Raw genomic sequence first — 25,044 nt, forward strand, 5'->3', positions numbered from 1 at the left:
CCCCGGGACCCCTCCTCCCTCCAGCTCTGCCCCTAGGGGCCCCACTTCCGGGGCGCACCCCCACCCCCAGCCCCGCTGCCGGGGCTCCGACAGCACCCACCCGAAGCCTTGATGGCGCGTGTGGCAGCAGAGTGGCCCAGCTCCAGGGAGTGGATGAAGATCTCCGTCGTCTTCTCCCCGGTGATGAAGGTCAGCTGGAGAGGGCAGGAGCGTGGGCATCAGTGGGGACCTCCCAGAGGGGCCCCCAGGCTCCTCCCGCACAGGCCTGGGGCCCGGCAGCGAGTCCGGGGCAGAGGCGGCGGGGCGGGCCTTACCTCGGTCTGATAGACCTGCAGCAGCACCGGCCGGGCAGCGAAGCGGCAGTAGTAGAGCAGCATGTCCGCCAGGATGGGCAGCTGGGCAGGGGAGCCCTCCAGGGGCCGGGGCTCAGCCTTCAGGGACTGCTGGGGGTGGGGGTGGGGAGCCCAAGGGACAGGCGGGCAGAGAGCGAGACAGAAAGGGCGGATGAGAGGAAGAGCAGCAGAGGTGCAGACACCGAGGAGAGAGATCCAGCGGCAGGCAGGGCCAGGGAAGGCGATGGTGAGACGGGAGCAGGAAAGCCCGTGGTCAGGGAGGGTCCCACGGCCCGCCCTCTAGCTCCGTCACTGGCACATCAGCCTCCTGGGAGGCCCCTGGCCAAGCTGGGAGTTGAGGAAGGGGCTGGAGCCTAAGACGCCCGGACCCTACTGGGGCCCCTCCCAGTAGCGTGGTGATCCAGCCCTGCTCCCCCCGCCCCCGACCCCCTGAGCCCTGGGTTCAGCTCAGCCCTGCTTCCACCCACCCTCTGTGCCCGACTCCATGTGAGCCCTGCTCCTCCAAGGGGGCCTCGAGCGGGACCCCCAAACTAGGGGCTTGGAGGTGAGGCTGGGTGCCTGCAGCCAGGGGGCCTCTCCCTGCACCTACCTGGCACAGGACTTCAGGAGGCAGGTGCATGAGGCCCAGGACGTTTCGCTCGTACCAGGGGTCGAGCATGCCGAGGTAGTGGGAGATGTCATTGGTGCTCTCCTCCCAGGGGGCGGCGCCCAGCTCCTGAGGCAATGGGTGAGAGTCACTCCCTGCCACCTGGGACAACTGCCCCCCTAGCTCCGCAGCCCTGGATGGCACCTGCAGCCCCGCCCTGAGCTTCTCCCTGCCCTTGGAGAGGTCTGACTGCTTTCAGACCATGTCACAGAGCAAAATGCACCCCCCCTCCCCACTGTGCAGGGCAGAGATGGCTCCCAGAGCTGGACGAGGTGCCCCCTGAACAGGGGTGGCTGCCAGGGGTGACATCTGACCAGCCCCTTCAGGCAACTGCTCTCATCTCCTGGCCTTTGCCACCCACTGCACCCAGGGCTGGAGACGTACTGCAGGGCCCGGGTGCCTCGGGGCGTCTGTGGGGAGGGGGGGCGTCTGGCTCCGAGGGGCTGGGCTGGTGGGGGTGCCTGTCCCACGGCTCCGCTTGACAGGCACGTAGAAGAACTGTAGCTTGAAGAACCGTGTGAGGAGAGGACGGTTGTTCTCCAGCCGCCTGCTAAGAAGAAGGTGGTGAGAAGGGAGCCCTTGGTCCCCCTGGGACCCCGGTCCTCAAGCCCAGATGCCACCAGCGCCACCAGCCTGGTGCCCAGGGCAGTGGCTCTTACCGCAGGTTGCTGTAAGCCCGGGCCACCTTCCCCGAGATCCGATCCGAGCCGAAGACCACGACACGCAGCGTGGAAGCCTTGGGGTCCTCGTCCCCGCTCAGGAAGGGGCGGCGGCGCTGGTGGCGGGAGGCGGGGGCCAGGAGCCAGCCGGGCAGCTGGGGGCCGAGCTTGGGCTGGGGCAGCGAGCGGGAGCGCTGGGCCCGGGACGGGGGCAGGGTCGGGCTGTCCAGGGGGCTGCAGAGGCTGCCGGCCCGACGCAGGGGCGGGCCGCTGTCCGGGCTGCCCTCCAGGCTGCGCGAGTCCCTCCGCAGCACCATCTGGCTGGTGCTCTTGAAGAGTTTATAGATCCTGTTGAACTTCTGCCCGGGCCGGCGGTGGCCCCGGCGCTCGTGGCCGCCAGGCCTCCGGGGCCGCTCGTAGGCGCTCTCCTCGATGTCCTCCATGTAGCCGCTGTCCACGCCATCCGAGAGGCCCGAGACGAAGGAGGTCAGCAACTGGCGGGAGAGCGTGGGCCCCGAGGCCTGGGACGAGGCCAGGGACAGCGTGGAGGCGTGGGAGGCCGCCGAGCCGGTGGAGAGCACCGAGTCCCTCTCCGCGCAGTGGCCGTCGGCGTCCAAGTCCTCTTCCTCGTCCTCCTCGTCCTCGTCCTCCTCGTCGTCCAGGATCTCTGGCTGGAGCAGCTCCTGCTCCTTGAGCAGGATTTCCTGCAGGATGTCTGCAGCGAAGCAAGGGGAGGCATCTTCTGGGTGTCCGGACACTGGGAACGCCTTCCGGGCACCCTTGGGAGGGGAGATGGGCTCCAGCAGAAGGACCTTGGGGAGAAGAGGGCCGAGGGCCACCCCGGACTCGGAGCCCCGCCCCCTGCTCCGCTCTGAGCCTGCGCAGTGGGTGGGCGGGGCGGGGCCGAGGTCGAGGGCGGGGCAGGCAGCTGCCCGGGCTAGAGCCCCGGCCCTTTGGGGGGACCCCAGCCCCAGCGGGCTGCTTACCGAAGCTGTCCTGGTTCCAGCTGTAGGTGTAGCACCTGGCGACCGGGATGGGGATGGTGCGGAGCTTGCCAGGTTTTGCGGTGTCTGGAGGAACGAGGAAGGGAAAGGCCTTGAGACGGGCCAGCCCAGGCCCCTCGTATTGGAAAGGCCGGAGCTGGGAGAGGACCAGCCCAGGACATGCAGCCGGGTGGGCCGAGGCCGAGTTGGAAGCTGGGCTGCCTGGCTCGCAGCCAGAGGGCTTCCTTCAAGCGCGCCCTGTAGATGCCACGCCCTTTTGTGAGCTGTGTGAACGGGGCCAAGGCAGCCTCTGTGCTCCGGTTCCAACCGGTGAACAATGGCAGCATCTCATCAGGTTCCCTTCCTCTAGAACAGACTTGCAGAAGGGACCTTTCAACCCGTCCGGCAAGGTGGGCCATGTGACTAAGGTGGCTCCAAGGGGTACCTGCACTTATGAGTCATCTTCAGTGTGAAGGCAAAGCCCCACTCTCTTTTGTCCTCCTCCCAAACAAGCCTCCCCAGTGGCCATGGGGCAGCCCAACCCTAACCCTGCAGACAGGAACCGCGCCCTCGGGGGACGATGGAACAAGGAGCTGCCAAAGAACTTGGGTCCCTGAATGGCTGTGTGGAGCAGAACCACCAGGCTGACTCACCTGGGGAGCTGGAATGGGGGGTGGGGAGGACGGGGACGGGGATGGGGGTGGGCCCCACGCCCAGAGCCTCACCTAAGACACCAGGGAAGCCGGCCTTCTCTCCCACCGCCTGCAGCTTGGTCCTGAGCCACTGCCGGGCCTCAGCTGCATCCCCGATGCCCGAGGCCAGCTCCTGTGCCTCGGCTGTCTCCGTGAAGATGGCCTCGAGCTCTGCCAGGGTCTTGGACTGAAAGCCCGGGGGAGGCAGGCTGACTTGACATCCGACTTCTCCGGACCAGTCCCTCCCCGCCCGCCTCCACCCCCTGCTGACCAGGGAGCCAGGCCTCCTGCTCAGCCCCTGTGCTCCAGAAATGGTCAGAAAGAAAGGTCCAGAGCTCACCTCTGTGGCCCAGAGGGGAGGGGGCTGCCCAAGGCCATGCAGCTGAACTGTCAGAGCTCAGACTGGACCCCAGGGCTTCCAGCTTGTCTAAAACTTGTTCCTCTACCACCCAGCCCATGGGTCCTCGGAGGCCACTGTCTAGGGTGCCATCCCCCCTGGACTGGGACTTAGCATAACAGGAACCTCCCGTGACTGGCCGGCCATGTCACTCAGGGTGAGGGAGGCCAGTGCACCGGGCTTCAGAGAGGTGCTCTGCCAGAGGGGGGCGATGTTGAGCCCAGGGCCCCAGGCACATACCTGCAGCCTGCGGTGCAGACCAGAGAGGTCACAGTGGGCCCCAAAGGTGGCCTGGAAGGCATGCAGGAGCAGGGTGATGTAGGCGCTGTGCGGCGAGGGCCCTGGTGTGCTCAGCTTGTCGGCCACGTCAAGGAACTCAGCCTGCACCTCCACGGGGTTCAGCAAGAGCACCGTGCTGGGGACACAGAGGACCAGCTGTGGGCACTGGGGTGGAGGGCAGCCACACTGAGGCTGGGGGAGAGGGGTCAAGGGTCCTAGTTCAAGGGGAAAGCTTACGATCTGCTTTTGAGTGGCTTTCAGCTGGCGCTTTCAAAATTAAAATTAAACTTAGTTTTCACAAATAAATTCTACCTTAATTTTTGTCTTTTTTTTAGGGCCAGCCACACCCACAGGACATGGAAGTTCCCAGGCCAGGGGTCGACTAGGAGCTGCAGCCGCTGGCCTACGCCACAGCCACAGCAACGCCGAATCCAAGCTGTGTCTGCGACCTACACCACAGCTTACGGAAACGCCAGATTCTTAACCCACTGAGCAAACCCAAATCCTCATGGATACTAGTCAAGTTCTTAACCCACTGAGCCACAACGGGAACTCGGTACCTTAATTTTTATATGACACATTTTTTTCCTATAGGACATCTGATCAGATGAAAGATTATGCAAAAAAGGATTGTATTTTAGGCGAGGTGACTTGAAGCCAGGTGGTCATTTTGGGGAGGGGACAGGAGGGCAGCCATGTGCCTTTGTGCAGTGGGGCCTGGAATTTCAGTGAGGCAGTGTCTGCCTGGAGGCCGAGGAGCCAAGTCAGGGCTGTACCTGATTCCTCTGCTCACAGGGGATGCCCTTTCTAACTTGCCAAAGCTATCATACAAGCTGGCATCCGGCTGGGGGAGGGCGTGTGCATCCAGCCACCCCCACCTCTTCCCATTGGGCCCTGGGCTCCCTCTTTTCTTTTCCGGCCTCCTGTAACATATGGATTTCCTGGGCCCGGGATCAGATCCGAATCCCAGTTGTGACCCAAGACACACTTGTGGCAACGCCAGATCCCCCAACCCTCTGTGCCAGGCCAGGGATCGAACCTGCATCCCAGTGCTTCCAAGATGCACCTCCCATCCAGTTGCGGCACAGTGGGAACTCCCCTGGGCTCCCTCTTTATGCTAGTGTTTATGGGTCTTCATTACAGAAAATTTCAGACATGAAATTTGTAAGAGAATCGTGAACCCCGAAGTGTCAATCACTCAGTTAACAGTTAACACCTGGCTGCTCTCTCGTCACCCACGCCAACCTTGTCACTGCATTTTCTCAAAGGCATCGTGGTATTATGCCTGCGAAGGCTTCAGTACAAACTGCTCACACCTGCTTCCCCTCTCTCTCAAAAATCCGCATTGTGTTTATTTTTTAATTTTTATTTTATTTATTTTTTTTGTCTTTTTGCCTTTTCTAGGGCCACTCTCGCGGCATATGGAGGTTCCCAGGCTAGGTTCCCTGAGCTGTAGCCGCCAGCCTACACCAGAGCCACAGCAACGCGGGATCCGAGCTGCATCTGCATCCTACACCACAGCTCACAGCAACACCAGATCCTTAAGCCACTGAGTGAGGCCAGGGATCGAACCCCCAACCTCGTGGTTCCTAGTCGGATTCGTCAACCACTGAGCCATGGTGGGAACTCCAATCCGCATTGTGTTTAAAAGCACACAAAGACGCCCCAGGCAGGGGGCCTTCCTGCCGGTCCCTGGGGGTGGCTGTCCTAACGCTGGCCCTCGGTCCAGGCTCTGTCAGAGCCCCCCTGGTTTGGGGGAAACTCATTTTGGCTTCTCTGTTTGTAAGCAAAGGGGAGTGGGCTTGTGTAAGCGGTCCCTCTCTGAGCCCCCTTCATTCCCTCATGGACACACATTGAGCGCCACTGTGTACAGGGCCAGGCCAGCCACCCCCATGCCCTCACCACCTCCACCTCCTCTGCACGCTTGTTCCCAGCGGACCCGTAACCAGAGTGAGACCGTCTCTCGGCTCTAAGCTCCTGTGAGTCTCTCTGAGCCTCAGTCCCATCTAAAAAGTACTTTTCTCTCAGGGCTCGCAGGACCGGCTGATGGAGGAATAGTTTCAACGGTGCCTGGGGCTCAGGAAGCGCCACAAAGGTGTTGGCGTCACCCTCCATCCACCCGCCTCAGCCCCTAGTGGGGTCCCACTTACCTACCAAAGCAACATCACGAGACATTTTTTATGCTCTTTTTGTTTCTCTCAAAATCTACCCCTGGCTCTTTAGCTTGTCTTTACTAAGATGAAACTCCACAAATGTTTGCTCAGTGAATGTGCTGTGAGTTCCTGGGGCTGAGGAAGTGGAGGAGCTGGGGTGACCAGAGCTTCCGAGCTGTGGTCTCTGGGCCCCCACGTGCTTGGAGGCCTGCAGCAGGGCCTCAGAATGGAGGCTTCCTCTCTAATGCTGTTCCAAACGCAAGCAGGGACCCAGGAATGGGTAACGAAATCAATTCCTGGAGTCACAACCAGAATTGCTTTTTTTGGGGGGGGCTATGCCCACATCAGGTGGAAGTTCCAGGGCCAAGGGTCAAACCTATGCCACAGCAGCAGCAATGCCAGATCCTTAACCCACTGAGCCACTGGGGAACTCCCTAGAACAGCCTTTTAAATGAAATAGACCAGGATAGGTCAGAGCTCATCCTTGGGAGAGGGTGAGTTTCACTTCCTGAAACTTGTCTCATCTGTGTGCGTGTGCGTGTGTGTATGCCAGGCTTTCATGTAAAATGCATTTTTTAAAAATTTTCCCACTGTACAACAAGGGGATCAAGTTATCCTTACATGTATACAATTACATGAAATGCATTTTTTAAATTGTAGGTCCTGGTCAAAACAGTTTGGAAAACAGGCAGAAAGATATTATGGAAAAATCCCGGGCTTTTGAGTAAGCCTAAGGTTCAAATCCTGGCTCAGACATTTACTAGATGTGTGACCTGGGGGAAGTTGCTTGGCCTCTCTGATCCTCAGTTGCCTCATCTGAAAAGTTGGGGTTAAGTTAGGTAATGCGTCCTCAGTACTTGGCACAATCAAGGCAGGTGGTTTTAACTTTTTTTTTTTTTTTTTAAGTCTCAGACTCATTTAGGAATCTGATGGAAGATCCTTAGCCCAGAAAAATGAGCTGATGCCCCAAATATCTCGCACACACCCCCATTCCTCCCTCCCCAAGAGCACTCACACGGTGGAGCTGCGGTGACTCCTTGTGGACAGGCCCTGCTCCGCCCTCACCAGTCGCTGGTAGGAGATTCCTGTGGCCACAAAAAGACAAACAAAAAGAAACAGGTTACAGGTGTATCTGCTCCTTCGGCAGCCATGGCCCTGCGCCTGGCAGGAGCCCAGCACTGGAGAATCAGGGCGGGGGTTTGGAATGAGGATCAAAACTAGGGGCAGATTAGAGCTGGGAGTCTGACTCCCAGGCCCCAGCTCGGCTCCACCTGCCCCGCAAAGCTTCACACTTCAGAGATGGTGGGGCCAGGCACCCTGGGAGGAGGGCAGGGCCTTGAAGCGGTCGTGTCTCCTGCTGTCTAGCTGGTCCTGGTTCCTGTCACCGTGGCCCCTTCCTGGTGTCAGGCACCCCTCAGCTCAGCCCCGGCACCAGCCAGCCCCCCCACCCCTCAGCATCCCCGTCTCGCCTCCCACACACCCTCAGGGGATCTCAGTTGTGCCACCTTGTCCCTCCCTAAGGCTGAGCCCCCCGCCCCGCAGACCCCCGCCCAGCCTTCCCCTCTGGCCTCATCCACCTCTCATCTCCTCTGCTGCCAATGTGCTGAGAAGGAACGAACCCAAGTTTTCCCTTTTTTCCTGCACCCAGATGCAGTTCTGTAGCTGGAAAAGAGACCCTTCGCAGTATGGATTCAGTTCTGTGTCACTGGCGGTGAAGACATCAGACAGCAGTTCCCTCGCCTCGCTGATGGGGCTGGGATTCAGGGGGGCAGGCAGCCTCCCTGGCAGGGCTTGGACATCTTCACGGGGGCCCTGCTGGCTGTGAACTGGGTGTGGGCTGGGGGCGGGAAGGCCAGCTCCTCAGGGAAGCACAAAGCCCAGTCTGCGGTTACAGACCGCTGCAAACAGAAGGGCCATGACTTGCAAATGGCTGAAAAGCCCCAGTGGATGCTCTTCCAACTTTGGATCAAATTGCTTTGATGTGGGGCCTTCTGTTTGCTGTGTCTTGTAGGTAATGATCACGTGTTTAGATGTTAATGTTATGCCGATTTTGACTGGAAAGCCCCGGAAACATTGGTGACTATCAGGACTCACGACACCACCTGGTGGCCACTCACAGGCATGACAGAGACAAGCCTCCTCATTGCCCCTTGAACCCCCAACAAAGTACTGGAGGAGTTGGTACCCCGCCCGCCCAGGCCCCCCAGCCCCCCTGCCCCCAAGTCCCAGACAAATACATAGCAAAGCCTTCTTCTGGCCCGTCCTCACTTTCCTTTTACCATGTTATGCATTTAATTGTAACCTACACCCCGCTGACCCGTCACTACTCCCACTTCTGCCCCTGTTGACGCAGGCCAGGCCCAGATTCCAGCAGTTCCCAAGTGGATCCTAGAGCCTCAGATGAAACTCTCGACCCCTCTCCCAAAGACACCCATCAACCCCCCTCCCTGGCTTGTCTTGATAATGATCCTGCATTTCTCTGGGAGCAGCGGGACGGGGAGGATGGGCGCTTCTCCCTTTGACCTTCACCCCCTGCCCTGGGCACCTCAGCAGGTGGGAACAGCTTTCTGCGACTGGATTTCTTTCTAGATCAAGGCCGCCCCAAGGGGCTGAAGAAACACATGCCTAGGTGATTCGGTGTCAGGTACTAACTTGTAGCAAATCGAAAGGGCCGCCTCATACAGGCAAGGTCATGGCCGGTGGGGGCCGGTGGCAGGTGGCCACACGAAGTTCAAAAGCCACCTGAACCCTTCCCAGTGGAGCCTTGTTTACCAACATGACCTTCCCTTCTTAATTTTTAGAATTTATTTTAGGAGTTCCTGTCGTGGCTCAGTTGTTAACGAATCCAACTAGGAACTGCGAGGTGGCGGGTTAGATCCCTGGCCTCGCTCAATGGGTTAAGGATCCAGCGTTGCTGTGAGCTGTGGTGTAGGCTGCAGATGCAGCTCAGATCCCGCGTTGTTGTGGCTCTGGTGTAGGCCAGCAGCTACAGCTCCAATTCGACCCCTAGCCTGGGAACCTCTATATGCCACAGGAGTGGCCCAAGAAATGGCAAAAAAACCAAAAAAAAAAAAAAAAAAAAAAAAAAGAAAAGGCAAAAAGATAAAAAAAATAAAAAATAAAAAAACAATAAAATAAAATTTATTTTACCTATTTTATCTTATTTTTTGTCTTTTTCTAATTTTAATTTAATTTAATTTTATTTTTTAGGGCTGAACCCACGGCATATGGAGGTTCCAGGCTAGGGGTCTAATCAAAGTCACAGCTGCTGGCCTACGCCACAGCCACGGCCACAGCCACCAGATCCGAGCCACGTCTGCAACCTATACCACAGCTCATGGCAATTCTGGATCCTTAAACCACTGAGCAGGGCCAGAGATTGAACCTGCATCCTCAGGGCTACTAGCTGGGTTCATTACCACTGAACCACAACAGGAACTCCCCCAATCATTTTATTTTGATTGAAGCATAGTTGATTTACAATGTGTTAGCTGCAGGTATAAAGCAAAGTGACTCAGTTATACGCACAAATACATATATATATACACACCTCTTCTTTTTCAGATTCTTTTCCATTTGAGGTTATTACAAGATATTGCGGATCGTTCCCTGTGCTATACAGTAGAACCTTGGTGTTTATTTTATATACAAATAGTGTGTATATGCTAACCCCGAACTCCAAATCTATCCCTCACTTTCCCCCTTTGTCAAAGTCATGACCAGAAATGGCCTTTCTGCACAAGACAGCCGACTATGAAGACATAGGATGTGTGACAATCACCACCAGTGTCACCGAGCATGGGTACCACCTTAATGACACCCTTGCAGAATGTCACGCTGAGGACACGCCAGGGGGGGGCCTGGGCATCCGTGAGGTGGCAGCAAGAACAGTGTCCCGGTTCGCCTGATGTTTTCCCCTAAGCGCCACGATGCCACAGAGTCCCCAGTGCTAACGTGGCAGGGGAGGGGCAGCCTTAGCTGCATCCCAGTCCCTGCAGGAGAGCAGGCCGAGTTCCTCTTCCGGCCTCTGCAGGGACCGGCAACTCCCGTGTGATAGAGCCTGACCCACCTGGTACCCTGATGCCAACACTCCCAGCCGTTGGCTGTCTCTTAGCTTTCCTCCTTTCTGGGGTCCCTGAGCAGCGGCTCCCTGCCCCTGTCTCTGGGGGCCTGGGTTCTAGGAAGTCCGTGGGAACTGGGGTCTCGGGCCATGAGGCCTCCGCAGGCCCTGGGTGGGAAGGGTAGGCACAGCCTTGGGTGGGGGTGGGGTGGGGTGGGGAGGGGGGTCAGGCCTGCACCAGGTCAGGAAGGCGAGAGGGAGGAGAGCGGAAGGAGACCACTGCGCAGAAGGCCACACTGGCACAGGGGTTATGGTTCTGGGAATAAATGGGCCAAGGTGAAAAAAAGACATGCTGCTTTGAACAAGTGCAGCGACCTCCAGAAGTGCCTGTGGGTTGGGTGGAGTCTCACTTGGCAGAGTCTCCAGGCCTGGGAGTTAGACACGCCACCCCAGCATCTAGTCACCTCAACAGGGCCAGTCCGGGTTTTCCAGGCCCCTCTCACCATAAGTCATACAGGGCTTACTAGGCACTGCCTCTTCTTTACCAATGAGACCCTGAGCAATGCACGCAGCTGCCGAGTCATCGTTTTCAACGTCCCTTGCAGAAAGAGGTGGGTGGGGCCTCTGGAAGACCCCTTTTTAACACCCCCTGCTTCCTCCTTTTTGTTAACTGGAATGGGGACGCGATGGCCAGAGCTCCAGCAGCCATCTTAGGCCACGAAGTGACCTTGAGGACAAAGTTTCCTGCTAAGGATGGCGGAGCAGAAAGATGGGAGAAGTCTGGGCCAGAATGTTCATGGGACCATTGTGTCAACCCTGGACTGCCACCTTCCAGATCTGTTTCGTGTAAGAAGAAGAAACAAACCCCTATGAGTTTAAGTCCCTGTTACTTGGGGTTTTCTGTTATAGGCAGCTGGCTCGGTCCTAACTGATCACTCTGATTTCTGGAAGAGCTGCCTGCCATTCCTTCCCCCGAATCTCCCGCGGGACATTGTGATATGATGAACATATGCATGGTCTTTAGCCCCGTTCCTCCGACGGAGGAGCGTTTCCTGGTATTCACAGCAAAAGCCCCTCTCAACCCAGACCTGCGTTTATGTCCTGAGCTTCTGGACGGGGGCTGGTTGTGATTAGAGGGTTGGAACTTTTGGCCTGCACCCCCCGCCCCCGCCTCCAGGGAGGGCTGGGGATTGAGTTAAGTTTTGTGGGTTTTTTTTTTTGTGTCTTTTTAGGGCCAAATCCATGGCATATGGAGGTTCCCAGGCTAAGGGTTGAATTAGAGCTGCAGCCGCCAGGAACAGCCACAGCCACAGCCACAGCCACACCAGATTTGAGCTGCAGCTGTGACCCACACCACAGCTCGAGCAACGCCAGATCTTTAACCCACTGAGCGAGGCCAAGGATGGAACTCTCGTCCTCATGGCTCTTAGTCAGGTTTGTTACCGCTGAGCCACGATGGGAACTCCCCGAGTTAAGATTTAATCAATCACGCCTACATGATAGAACCTCCATGAAACCTCAACTGTGGGGTTAGGAGAGCTTCCAGGGTGGAGAGTGCACCCATGTGCCATGCGGGTCAGGCACCCCAACACCACAGGGCCAGGAGATCCCACACGCGGGACCCTTCCGGACCTGGCCCTCTGTACGCCATCATCTGGCCGTTCATTTGTATCCCTTCTGATAGGCTTTATAACAAATCAATACGTCAAGTGTTTCCCCGAGTTCTATGAGCCATTCGAGCAAATCGGAGAACCTGAGGAAGAGGTTAAGGGAACCCCCAGATTTAGAGCTGGACTATCAGAAGTAAAGGAGGCCCGGACTTGGCATCTGAAGTGGGGCAGCCTGTGGGACTGAGCCCTTAGCCCGTGGGGTCTGCCAAACTCCAGGGAATTCGGGTCAGCGCCAACCTGAAGCGCCGGACACCCAGCTGGTGCCAGGCAACCCGGAGAACAGTTTGGTGCGGGGTGGGGGTTGGGGGGCGCAGCATGTTTATTCGGCACAGCCCCCTACCTCCAGCCCATGATGTGTGACTTCCCTCGAAGGGCTGTACCCCTCTTGTTCCACAATCACTTTTTGATGAAAAGTGTCAAATGCAGATTCTTTGATCCGTAACGTCCCAGAGAAACGTACGACCACTGGAGGATATTAGAATTCACCTGCCACCAGTGGAAAGACAGCAGTGACTCATCCAGGTTTGTCCCGCTCTGAAAGCTGCGAGGTTTCATCGCGTACACAGACACACACACACACTCACACAGCCCAGGCCTCTTGGTAGAAACACAGCCTCATGCAAACCTGAGACGGTGGTGTTGAGAGTCTAAGAACATGGTTTGTGGAGTCCAGCAGGCATGGGCTCAGGTGGCAGAGGTCTTGGGAGCCATGTGACCGTGGGCGGCTACCAAACCATCTGGCCTCCGGTTTCATCACCCGCAAGGTGGGAGTCATGGTAACGAGCCGGGGGCCAGTTCTGAGGGGCAGGATGCTGCCCCTCCGCAGTGCCAAGGGCACCGGCAGCAGCAGGGAGGCAACCACCGCCATCCTTGCCGTCACCACCGGCATCCCTGGCAATGGCAGTCCTGCTTCAACAATTAAAATGCACTAGAGTCCCCACTGCGGTGCAACAGAAATGAATCCGACTGGGAACCATGAGGTTTCAGGTGTGATCCCTGGCCTCGCTCAGTGGGTTAAGGATCCAGCATAGCTCGAGCCGTGGTGTGTAGGTCACAGACAGGGCTCGGGTTTGGCGTTGTTGTGGCTGGGGTGTAGACCAGTGGCTACAGCTCTAATTCGACCCCCACCCCCAGCCTGGGAATCTCCATATGCTGCAGATGCGGCCCTAAAAAGCGAAAAAAAAATTTTTTTTTTTAATTAAAATATAGTCGACATGTAATGTTGTGTTCATTTCAGATGTACAGCCAACTGATTCCCTTATATACATATATTCTTCTTCAGATCTTTTCAGATTCTAGGTTATTATAAGATACTGAATACAGGTCCCCGTGCTATACAGTAGGTCCTTGCTGGTTATCTATTTTCTATATAGCAGTGTGTGTCTGCTCATCCCAAACTCCTAATTTATCCCGCCCCCTGTCCCCTTTGGTAACCGTAATTTTGTTTTCTATGTCCGTGAATCTGCTTCTGTTTTGTCAGTAAGTTCATTTGTATCCTTTTTTAAGGTTCCACACACAAGTGATATCATATGATGTTTGTCTTTGACTTATTTCACTTCGTATGATAATCTCTAGGGCCGTCCATGTTGCTGCCAAGGCAGTATTTCATTCTTTTTTATGGCTGAATAATATTCCACTGTGTATCCACCTTCTTTATCCAGTCCTCTGCTGATGGACACCTAGGTTGCTTCCTTGTCTTGGCTGTGGTCAAGGGGGCTGCTGTGTACACAGTCCTGCTTTTTTCTTTTTTTTTTTTTGTCATTTTAGGGCCGCACCTGCAGCATATGGAGGTACCCAGGGTAGGGTTCCAATCGCAGCTACAGCTGCCGGCCTACACCACAGCTCACGGCAACGCAAGATCCTTAATCCACTGAGCGAGGCCAGGGATCGAACCTGAAACCTCATGGTTCCTGGTCGGATTCGTTGCTGCTGCACCGCAACAGGAATGCCTACACCGTCCTGCTTTTGACAAGAAGGCCCAGAGAGCTTCTGTAACCTGCCTAAGGACTTCAGCTAATAAGTGAAAAAGAAGGTCTTTGCCACCACAAAGCCCACGTTTCTTCTCTCACACTTGACTTTACAGCTTCAGCAAGATCATCGAACTTTCCCGAGTCTTGGCTGTCTCCTGCACAAAATGGGAGAGATGCTGTTCCCCCTTACTCCGTAGCGCTGTGGTCTGGATGAGATGCTGCCATGGAACGTGAGATGCTCTGAAAGCTGCAGAGTGACTGACACACAGGAGGGCCCAGGGCAGCCTCTCAGGATGACAGACCAACTCTCTGCAGGCAAGCCCTGCGGGCTGCACAGCCAGCCGACCAGCCGGCCGGGTGCAGAGTAAATACTCAACAAACGTGTGGGCTGAACCCGAGAGGGCTGGGGTGGGTGGGACCTGGTAGCATGAGGTTTCCTGCCACCCCCAGACGGAGGCAGTAGGCGACCCTGTTGGGGGTGGAGTCAGGAAGAAGGGGGAGGCCCGCATGCTTGATAACCTGCCCACTTCCTCTGCCACCCAGCCACATCAAAGTGGGAGAAACTGTTTCACTTATCTCCATGGCAACTGTCTCCCTGAGCCTCCCGGGGTAGAGGGTCCTGCCCCCTAGCTCCCTTGCCATGGTTGCTCTGTGGCCTTGCCAGGATCCATCTAGCAAACTAAGACCACCCCAAACTGGACCGCCCCCCAGCAATGGGAAATCAATGGAGGCCAGCGTTCATCCTCACAAACTGCTCTGAGACGGAGACCCGTTCTTAGACGCCCGTTTTACAGATGAGGAAACGGAGGCTCCGATGACGTCAAACGTCTTCCCAAAGGCCCCACAGCCCCAGAATTTGAAACCACGATGGTCTAGTACCAAGTACCAGCAACCACCAAGGGATTCAGCCTCAGCCTCAGCCTCAGCCTCAGCCTCTGCTCGCCGGCCTCCCGTCTAGTCCCTCCCCCTTCCTCCTCTGCCTCCCTCCGCGGGGGTTCCTGGGGGTGGAGCCTCCCAGCAACCAGGCAAGACGAGTACCAGATGCCTTTACAAAAATCACCCCAAAGCACTTCCTCACTAGTCCACTTTAGGGTTATGCTGAAGAAGGTAATTTGGTTTAATTGACTACTTGCTATTAATCAAGGCGCAGGTTCTGTGGAATTGGATGTTCATTTGCAGGTGTGAGATGAGTAATTTTTATCCACTACAAGATAACTTTAAAGGTTTTTTTGTTTCCCCATGTGATGTTAACTCAGATGAACTAATCTAAATGTTAGCTGGAGTTACTGGGGGGTAAATATTAGATTAGTTAACTAATCTTAATCTAATTCTGCAATCTTATTGTGGTTTATATGAGAACTTCATTTCAGTTTCTTATACGCTATTATTCTTATCATTATTTTGGGCTGTGCGGTCAGCATGCAGAAGTTCCCGGGCCAGGGATCAAACCTGTGCCACAGCAGTGACAACACGGGATCCTTAACCCACTGCATCACCAGGGAACTCACCTCCTACTCTTCTTGAAACTGGCTCGCCCACCGTGCTGGTTGCCTCAGTAACAAGCAGAAGGCATCTTTTTTTTTTTTTTTTTGTCTTTTTTTGCCATTTTTTGGGCCGCTCCTGAGGTATATGGAGGTTCCCAGGCTAGGGGTCCAGTCGGAGCTGTAGCCACCGGCCTACGCCACAGCCACAGCAACGCAGGATCCGAGCCGAATCTGCGACCTACACCACAGCTCACGGTAACGCTGGATCCTTAACCCACTGAACAAGGGCAGGGATCGAACCCGAAACCTCATGGTTCCCAGTCAGATTCGTTAACCACTGCGCCACGACGGGAACTCCAGAAGGCATCTTTGACACAGGCTCACCAGACATTTGTATCAGGGCTGTTTTTTTAAGTGTTTAGAAATGACTCTCTCTAAGGGTTTCCTATTTCAGTTCTGCTTTCCCTGGAAGAGGAGGCGTTCCTAGCCCAGGGCAGCCTGGCCTGAGCATTCCACTCCAGGCACCTGCTTTGGTCCCCAGCATACCTGAGGTCCCACATGGTCCCAGGGACAAGGTCCGGGGGGAAGCCCGAGCAGTGACTAGGGTTCCAGAAGTCCTCCCTGCTCTGAGTCCCAGGACCTTCATTCCATCTCCACTTGCCACTCTGCCTGGCTCTTGCCCCCCCGCCCCAAGTTTAGGACCCACGTCCCAGAGTCTGGGCCTCCCCACAGCCCGCCCCTGGGCTCCACATCTGCTCCCTGGGTTGTTCAGAGCTGGGTTCCTGCTCAGCTGCCCACAAAAAACATCTCAAGGCATAGCGTGCATGCGGCTGAGGAGAGCCAGCTGGTTTCACTTAAATTGGGAAGCGGTCTCCCTGAACGCAGGGGACAGCCCTCCCTCAATCCCGCCTCTCCCTTACCCATTTCAGAGTAAGGTCATTTAGATCGTTGATATAGACTGAAGGTCCTGCCAAAGGCTTTGAATTTTTTTTTAATTACTCAGTGAATTGTATTCCATTTATAGTTGTGCAACGATCATCACGACCAAACTTTGTAGCATTTAGGCTTTGAATTTTGAATCCCATCAGTCTCATTAGAGAAAGGAAGAAAAGCTTTGCACTCGTGTTAAAGGAATTGTCTGGTCACTAGCAAGAAGCCCGGAGGTGATCTGATCTATTTGTTGGGGTGGGGGTGGCGGCAGTAGGGAGGAAGGGAATGAAAGAGATTACATTGGTTTGTTCCCTTAGGGTGCCTTGGAAAGCTAGGTTGGCTGACATGTCTATTCATCATGTGCCTGTGCACCTTCCCGAGTCCAAGCCCTTCTCCCGAGGGCCTTCCTGACTTCTCAGTTCTCTCACCCAAGTCTCTACCAGGTGAGACCCATGCAACAGGTAGACTTTGGTGGATGGCCAACCCTAGCCTGCTCCTGTTCAGCATCATTGTAACAACAGGCAGCTGATTGGTTGGGAGGGGAGAAGACAGATCAGCTGATTGGTCAGGCAAACAGATCAGCTGATTGGTTGGAAGAAGACAGATCAGCTGATTGGTTGAGGAAAGACAAGAACAGCTGATTGGTAGGAGGAAGACAGATCCACTAACTGGTTGGAGGAAGACAGATCAGCTGATGGGTTGAGGGCAGACAAATCAGATGATCTGTTGGGGCAGGAAGTCATAAACACTTCCAAAGGAATTTTCACACAAAGCTTCAGTCCTGAGCTTTCCAAGGTCTATGAATTGTTGGGGGATAAGATTTGGTACTTCTGCCCTACCTGCATTTAATGCACACGATGAGAGTTAGTCACTCTCAGTACTAAAGAGGGCCTGGAGCATATACAGACTTAAAAGAAAAAAACGTGCATAGCATTTAGGATTGCAACAGACATATAGAGTTTCCTGGCCAAGGATCAGATCCAAGCCACAGCTGCAACTTATGCCACAGCTGCGGCAATGCTGGATCCTTTAACCCACCGTGCCAGGGATCGCACCTGTGTCGTGGCTCTGTGGAGACTCGCTGACCCCTTTGTGCCACAGTGGGAACTCCTGGTGTTTTTGTTCTTTCTTTAGATTTGCCAATTTGATGGGGGATTAAAAAAAAGTCTCTCACTGTTTAATACTACTTGTTCTTTCTTTCCTTCCTTCTTTCTTTGGTCTTTTTAGGGCTGCACCTGTGGCATACGGAGGTTCCCAGGCTAGGGGTCGAATCGGAGCTACAGCTGTCAGCCTTCACCACAGCCACAGCAATGCAGGATTCAAGCCACATCTGTGACCTACACCACAGCTCACAGCAATGCCGGATCCTTAACCCACTGAGTGAGGCCAGGGATGGAACCTGAATCCTCATGGATACTAGTCAGGTTCTTAACCCACTGAGCCATGACAGGAACTCCTAGTTCTACATTTTCTTTATTACTAGTGGGTGAATATTTTGAGGGGTGTTGCTCAGTTGTTTATGGTTCTTTTCTGATGTGCCTGAGTCATATCCTTTGTTCCTACTTCCAATGGTGTGTTTGTTCGTTTTTTTCAATTAGCTCAAAAGAAATCTTCCAAGGGTTGAATATATTAATTTTTGCTGCAAATATTTTTCTTAGTTGGTCCTTTACTTTTCACTTATGGTGGGTTTTGCCATAGAGAAGCTTTAATTTCATGCTTCCAAATCTGTCAGCCTCTTATTATTTTTGCCTTGGGTGGACATGTTTGGCATCTGTTCCCAGGCTCCACTCTAGGCTCCTGTAACCTATTTTTATTCTATTACTTTTATGGTTTTGTTTTCCACATTTAAGTAGTTAATCCATCTGAAAGTTATTTTTATGTTTGCACTAGAATTCAATTTTTTGGAGAGAATTTTCACCCCTTTTTTTGGGTCTGTCAGTTATGCTGGATATTAAATGACACACTTTTTTTTCTTTTCCTTTTAGGGCCGCACCTGCGGCATATGGAGGTTCCCAGGCTAGGGGTCTAATCAGAGCTATAGCTGCCGGCCTACACCATAGCCAGAGCAACGCCAGATCTGAGCTGCGTCTTCGACCTGCACCATAGCTCATGGCAACGCCGGCTCCTTAACCCACTGAACGAGGCCAGGGATCGAACCTGCGTCTTCCTGGTTCCTAGTCGGAGTTGTTTCCACTGCACCATGCCAGGAACTCCAATAATGTGCTATTTTAATATCTATAGCCATATAGTATTTTTAAAGACCTAATAGGAAAGTATCTCATTCTTATTCTTCTTAAAGAATACATAAATACATACATAATAAATATTACCATAGAACACTTATTCCATGCAATAGACTTAATCTTGTTAAATTTTAGGAGATATTATTGGTATATTTGGTTGCAGTTACGTTAATTTCCATGACACTCGATGTTATTACAATATTGATTCAATTCAGCAACATGTCTCTGAAATTCTTTATCCTTCAGTAAATTTTGTTTTCTGTACGTAGGTTTTTCACATTTCTTTATATTTTTTGTTGCTATTGTAAATTGGGTTTTTCTCCCCCCATTATGGTTTCTTTCTGGTTACTGCTATTCTATAAGAAAGCTCTTAGCTACCTGAATACTAGTCTGACAGTTCTTTGGGTGCGTCTCTTCGTCTTGACAGAAAAGCAATTGTTTGATCTCTACGTCATTAAAATGTCAACTTCTCCGGAAGAGGAAATATTCCTTTTTTTTTTTTTGTCTCTTTGCATAGGCAAAATCTCTATAAGGATGAAGAGGAAGGTGACTGACCTAACAATGCAAATGCTTCCAGTGGTTCCCTGTGGGCTCTTACCTTATTTATTTATTGACTTCATTTTTGGCTGCCCCAAAGCATATGGAGCTCCCAGGCCAGGGCATTTGCTAAGCTTCTTCTTTTTTTTGGAGGGAGGGGGCTCTTTCCTTATTAAAGGCCCTTTCAGATATTAATAGTTTCCACATATTAGAGGGGCTTTGAACATCAGGAATTCTTTATTTCTTTTTTTTAATGTTAAATATTTTTATTTGGGGTGGATGTTGAATTTTATCAAATGTTTCAAAAGCCTCTGCTGGGATGTTTATGCGACTTCATTCCTTTGAGCCACCGATGTGATGAATTACTTCAATGTGGGGCCACCTCTCTGCAAATCACACTTTTTTATTTTTTATTTTTTTGCTCTATAATAGTTTTGTTAGACTTCACTTTCATGTCTGTGACAACACCTGCAGTTTCCCAAGAACTCCTACTTTTCAGAATCCACGTACGAAACGTGGGCAGTACCCGGCCCTTGTCCACACCTGTCACAGGGCCCAGCTACCTGTCTGTTCCCAGCACCAGCCACCTTCCGGGTCAGGACTGAGTCCAGGCACTCATGCATTCCTCTACTTGCGCCTGGGGTAAAGAGAACAGGGGTCTCCTGTCTGCACTGCGGGGGCTTCTCTGTCTGACCTGCGCAGACTCGGAGACCCCTTGGCTAACCAGAGCAGAGGCACAGGCGGGGCCTCCTTGTCCTGAACCCTTGCCCAGGTTACCCTAGAATTCCTCCTTGAGTTATCACCTGACGACTGAGGAACTGTGATGCACCCAGCACCGTGAAGAGGGGACTCCGAGGCTGTGAAGCAGGTGGAGGGCAGAGGTGAGCTGAGGGATGGGGGGCAAGAAGGGCCATGGCCAAAGCCTAGTTTCGGAAGAGCTGGAAACCTCCTGACCGTGTGGCCCCTGGCCCACGTGCGGGCTGCCTCCGCACTTACCTGGGGCCTTCAGCTCAGCATCGATGAAGGTGAGCAGTTCCTGGCAGATGCTGCAGTACGGAACCGGCCAGGTCAGGAATCGGTGGTAGGTTCTGGCTGCTTTCAGAAGGAGATCTGAGTCTGGCGGGAAGTGTGGCGTCTGGGGTGGGGAGGGAGCGGCAAGCAGAGAGGGCTGGGTGAGAGAAGGCTCACTGATAATCCAGAACAGGTCCTGCTCCTTCCTGGAATGTTCCACAAAGGGCACACACTTCCTGGCGGCAGGATGAGGGTAGGCAGCATTGAAAGCCACCGACAGGAAGTGGGTTACAGATGGGCAAACTGGTGCCCAGGAGGTCTCTACCATAGGGCCTTGTTTTTAACCAAACCCAAGAGTGTGCCAAATCCATGAGACCGCCTCTCTGAAAAGCTGTCACCTTGAGGTCATCTTTTTTTTTTTTTTTTTTTTTTTTTTGTCTTTTGTCTTTTTGTTGTTGTTGTTGTTGCTATTTCTTGGGCCGTTCCCGCGGCATATGGAGGTTCCCAGGCTAGGGGTCCAATCGGAGCTGTAGCCACTGGCCTACGCCAGAGCCACAGCAACGCGGGATCCGAGCCGCGTCTGCAACCTACACCACAGCTCACGGCAACGCCAGATCGTTAACCCACTGAGCAAGGGCAGGGACCGAACCCTCGACCTCATGGTTCCTAGTCGGATTCGTTAACCACTGCGCCACGACGGGAACTCCAACCTTGAGGTCATCTTAAATGGGATCCTTTGCTGCCCCTCATCTCGGGGAATGGTCTTCGATGCCTAAACTACCTTTATTGAAATATCCTCACAAGAGGCAAACCTTTATTCTTTGAAGTGGATTGACTCTGGGTACATGCGGTCATTTGGTGCCACCAGTCTGGTGAAGGAGGGGGGGTGACTGCATTGGGCGAAGCTGCCCGCTAGATACCAAAGGAGGCGGGCATCCACTCGCTTAGCAGACTCTCCTTTGTGGCCTGTGAACAGGCTGTGATCGGATTTCCTCTATGGGCGCCAGACACTCCAGGCACAGTGGCGTCCTCATGGGCGCCTCTCAAACGGCTCATCTGAAGCCATCGGAGGGTTGACACCCATGTCCAGTGTCGCTGGGGACAGTTTCTGCCCGTGTGTTTACGGGCAGAGCTGTGCAGGCTACGTCCCCTTCACGGGGGCTGTCCTTCCCTCTGGACCCGCCATCCCCAGCCGGGCCCGCGCTGGAACTTACACAGAGGACAGTAGAATAGAAGAGCAGGGCCAGGGGCGCGAGGAGGTCATAGGTGCCCTTCTCTTGGACCTGCGGCAAGGACAGGAGAGGGGTGAGGCTCACTCACAGCGTGCACTACACAGCAGAGCTTCCTCTCTGTTCCTTTTTGGCCTTTCTTTCCTCCCTCCATCCATCCCTTGCTCCCCCCCTTCCTCCCTCCCTTCCTTGGTCATAGCACACAGCAGCTTGATGTGGGATTTCAGTTCCCAGACCAGGGATTGAACCCGGGGCCACAGCGGTGCAAGCACTGAATCCTAACCATCCGACCACCTGGAAACTCCCTTTTCCTTTCCTTTTTTAAGTGAAAAGTAACGTAATCACCGGACAAAAACTGTAGAAAAACAGAAGTTTAAAAAACCCACAATACCCCCTTCCAAACGCAGCCACAAGTCCTGTTTTAACGTATATTCCTCCTCACGCCATTTCTCTGTGCATTTTGCTCCGCAAAGTTGTAATCATCGGATACGTGTGTTCAGGCTTAATGTCTTTTACCTGTCATATTATAAATGGGTTTCTCTTTTGCTACATCATGTCTAAAACCACATCTTCCCCCTTCCTAGCTATACTTTTATCTATTATTTGTGTTGTAAATATGGTTTCCAGTTTTTTGGAGGTTTTTTTTGCTTTTTTTCAGGGCTGCACCCACGGCATATGGAGGTTCCCGGGCGAGGGGTCTAATCGGAGCTACAGCCGCCGGCCTTTGCCACAGCCACAGCCACAACAAGGCCAGATCCAAGCCACGTCAATGACCCACACCACAGCTCAAGGCCACGCGGGATCCTTAACCCACTGAGCGAGGCCAGGGATGGAACCCACCACCTCATGGGTCCTAGTCAGATTCATTTCCGCCACGCCACAATGGGAACTCCTATGTTTTCCAGCTTTGGTGTTGCTGTTTCAATTTTACGGATTTCTGGGTGTACCTGAATGACTAGTGTTAGCTTTTTCCTTTATGGATTTTTGCTTTTGCATGCAAAAATGATGTAAATATTCCTATATAGTCTCTTCTTTTCTTGGAAGCTTCATTTTCTTAAATTTAAATCTTTAACCCATCTACACTTTCATCTGCTGAGTAATGTGATTGGGACTCTCCCTATGTTTTGAAATATTTCATCAATTTTCCCTAAACCATTTAATAAATTTTACTGATGCAATTTTTTTAATATCTTAAATTGTGTTTCTACCCTTGGAGAATATCCATCATTTTTTATGAGCTGTATAATGCTCTTTCTGGTAGATCTCCATAAGTTATTAGCTTTATTTTAGACACTTTGGATTATTTTTATTTTAAGTACTTGTGCAGTGAAAACTTTTGGGTACACTCCTTTTTCCACAATGTGGATTATTTATCTAGGATAGAACCCAAGTAGTGGAATTAATGGACCAAAGGCTATAAACATATTTACGGTCCTTGAAACGTACTGCCAAACTGCTTTTCCAAAAGAATTTCGCCATTTATAATACCTTGTATATGTGAAAGTATCAGTTTCACCACACTCTTGCTTCTACTGGTTATTATAATGTTTTCGCAAATTTGCTAGGCAAACGCTGTGCCATCATGGTTTTCATTTGCATTTATTTTATTATGACTGAGGCAATGTTTTCCATAGTGTTTACAAGTTCTATTTCTTCTTTTGTGAATCATCTCTTTTTTTCTTTTTTCTTTCTTTGCTCTTTTTTGGGGGGGGAGCAGCACGTCCACAGCATTTGGAAGTTCCCAGGCCAGGGATCAAACCTATGTCACAGCAGTGACCTGAGCCGCGCAGTGATAACGTCAGATCCGTCACCTGCTGGGTTTAGGGAACTCCAAACACACTCTTTTTAAAGAGTCACAACAGCCTACTTACTGAACTGTTAGTTTTCTCCAGCCCGTTTTCTCTCGTGTCTTTGTCCTTATGGATCTTTTTGAGGAAAGGAATTCAGTCGGCCTTTCTCTACCATTCCAGCCAATACCTTGACTTCCAAGCAACATCTGTCTTAAGAAGCAGCTTTAACTCAGGAGCCTGGCTTACTTATCACAGGTTCTTATTGAAAGGCCCGTATCTCAGAGTTCCCGTTGCGGCTTAGTGGTAATGAACCCGACCAGCATTCATGAGGACAAGGACATGAGTTGGATCCCTGGCCTCGATCAGTGGGTTAAGGAGCCGGCGTTGCCATGAGCTGTGGTGTAGGTCACAGATGCGGCTTGGACCCTGAGTTGCTGTGGTGTAGGCTGGCAGCTGCAGCTCCAATTCCACCCCTAGATCCGAGCCACAGCTGCGACATGCTGGCTCCTTGGGAACCTCCACATGCCACCCTCCATCCACAAGCAGCGCTGAAGCAGAGAACTCACAGGCTTCCAGCGCCTTCACCAAGCCCCTCTGTGGCCCAGGGACCTCAGAAGTGACACTCTGCGGGGATCTGTTTCTTCTTAACTCAATGAGGCTGATCCCAGCACCACCCTTCGAGCCCTGTCCGGCCCTTACCTCTCGGGTTTTCTGCAGGATCTGCTCCAGGAGGATAAGGAAGTGGCCCGGATCCCTGCTGACCAGCTCCTGCAGGCTCCAACAGTTTAGACACAGCCCAGCTGGAAAGGGAGAAAGAGGCCAGGGGTCATTGGTGTTTGGAGGGCAGTGGGAATTCCTGGGGCTGCATTTGGGCATTCCCTTCGAAAGTAAGAGTCTCAGGAGTTCCCGCTGTGGTGAGACAGGATCGGCAGTGTTTTGGGAGTGCGGGAATGCGGATTTGATGCACAGCCCAACACAGCGGGTCAAGGATCCAGCATGTCGCAACGGTGGCTCAATAAAAAAGAAAATTATGCTAAAGTAAGAATCTCAGAAAATTCTGGATCAACATGCTCAACTCCATCCCACCCCATCAGGACCTAACATCCACAGGCTCTGAAAATGCAGAGAGGGGCTGGGATCCCCCTTAGAGGAATAGCCATGATTCTGCTGCCTGGGGCCTCTGGGGGGGAATCTCCAAGTGGCAGGGAGAGGGACAGAAGTAGAGGTGGCTGGCAGGATGAAAGGGGCCCCGGGAAACTCCAGCTCAGGATGCGAGGCGGAGTCTGCGACAGCCAGGGATCTCCCAGGACTGCCTGGCCAGGGGTACCTGGGAAGGGGAAGCGCCATTCATTTATATTTCGAAAACTCTGATGAGCACTTTGACACCCTGTAACTTCCCCAGACTTTCTTATTTTGTCAATTTCTGCTTCCCTGCAGTCCGCAAGGGTAAATCCCCCCCTTTAAAGGGGCGGTCACAGAGGTGTGGGCGTGGGGGTGGGGAGTGATGGCCACGGGGGCAGAAGTGGCCCCTGGATGTGCAGCAGATCCTCCCAAGGTCTTGAAGGTCCCCAGCAATGTGTTCCTTCAGTCACAGGTTTTTGTAAAATTTGCAAAAATCAGGTATTTTTGTATGCTTTGACTTAAGGATGGCCTCTCAATTCTAGAAGCTTAGTCTTTTAAAAGCTGGGTAGGAGTTCCTGTCGTGGCGCAGGGGGTTAACGAATCGACTAGGAATCACGAGGTTGCGGGTTCGATCCCTGGCCTTGCTCCGTGGGTTAAGGATCCAGCTTTGCCGTGAGCTGTGGTGTAGATCGCAGACGTGGCTTGGATCCTGAGTTGCTGTGGCTGTGGTGTAGGCCGGCAGCTACAGCTCCGATTGGACCCCTGGCCTGGGAACCTCCATATGCCGCGGGAGCGGTCCAAGAAATGGCAAAAAGACAAAAAAAAAAAAAAGCTGG

The 25,044-nt window shown here is 53.2% G+C and overlaps 1 protein-coding gene across 1 annotated transcript in view; it reads right to left on the bottom strand.

Moving 5' to 3' along the window:
• Window positions 1-25,044, bottom strand: part of PIK3R5 (phosphoinositide-3-kinase regulatory subunit 5) — a gene marked incomplete at its 5' end in the record, with an annotated part of 67,722 nt that overhangs the window by 5,454 nt on the left and 37,224 nt on the right. Inside the window, 12 exon segments of the mRNA NM_213851.1 lie at window positions 101-194; window positions 315-440; window positions 943-1,068; window positions 1,384-1,546; window positions 1,659-2,373; window positions 2,645-2,728; window positions 3,367-3,520; window positions 3,971-4,145; window positions 7,178-7,247; window positions 20,053-20,191; window positions 21,282-21,350; window positions 23,786-23,886. Of these exon segments, the coding sequence (NP_999016.1) occupies window positions 101-194; window positions 315-440; window positions 943-1,068; window positions 1,384-1,546; window positions 1,659-2,373; window positions 2,645-2,728; window positions 3,367-3,520; window positions 3,971-4,145; window positions 7,178-7,247; window positions 20,053-20,191; window positions 21,282-21,350; window positions 23,786-23,886 (2,016 nt within the window).

The sequence above is a fragment of the Sus scrofa genome, chromosome 12, assembly GCF_000003025.6.
Source record: "Sus scrofa isolate TJ Tabasco breed Duroc chromosome 12, Sscrofa11.1, whole genome shotgun sequence".
NCBI lineage: Eukaryota > Metazoa > Chordata > Mammalia > Artiodactyla > Suidae > Sus > Sus scrofa.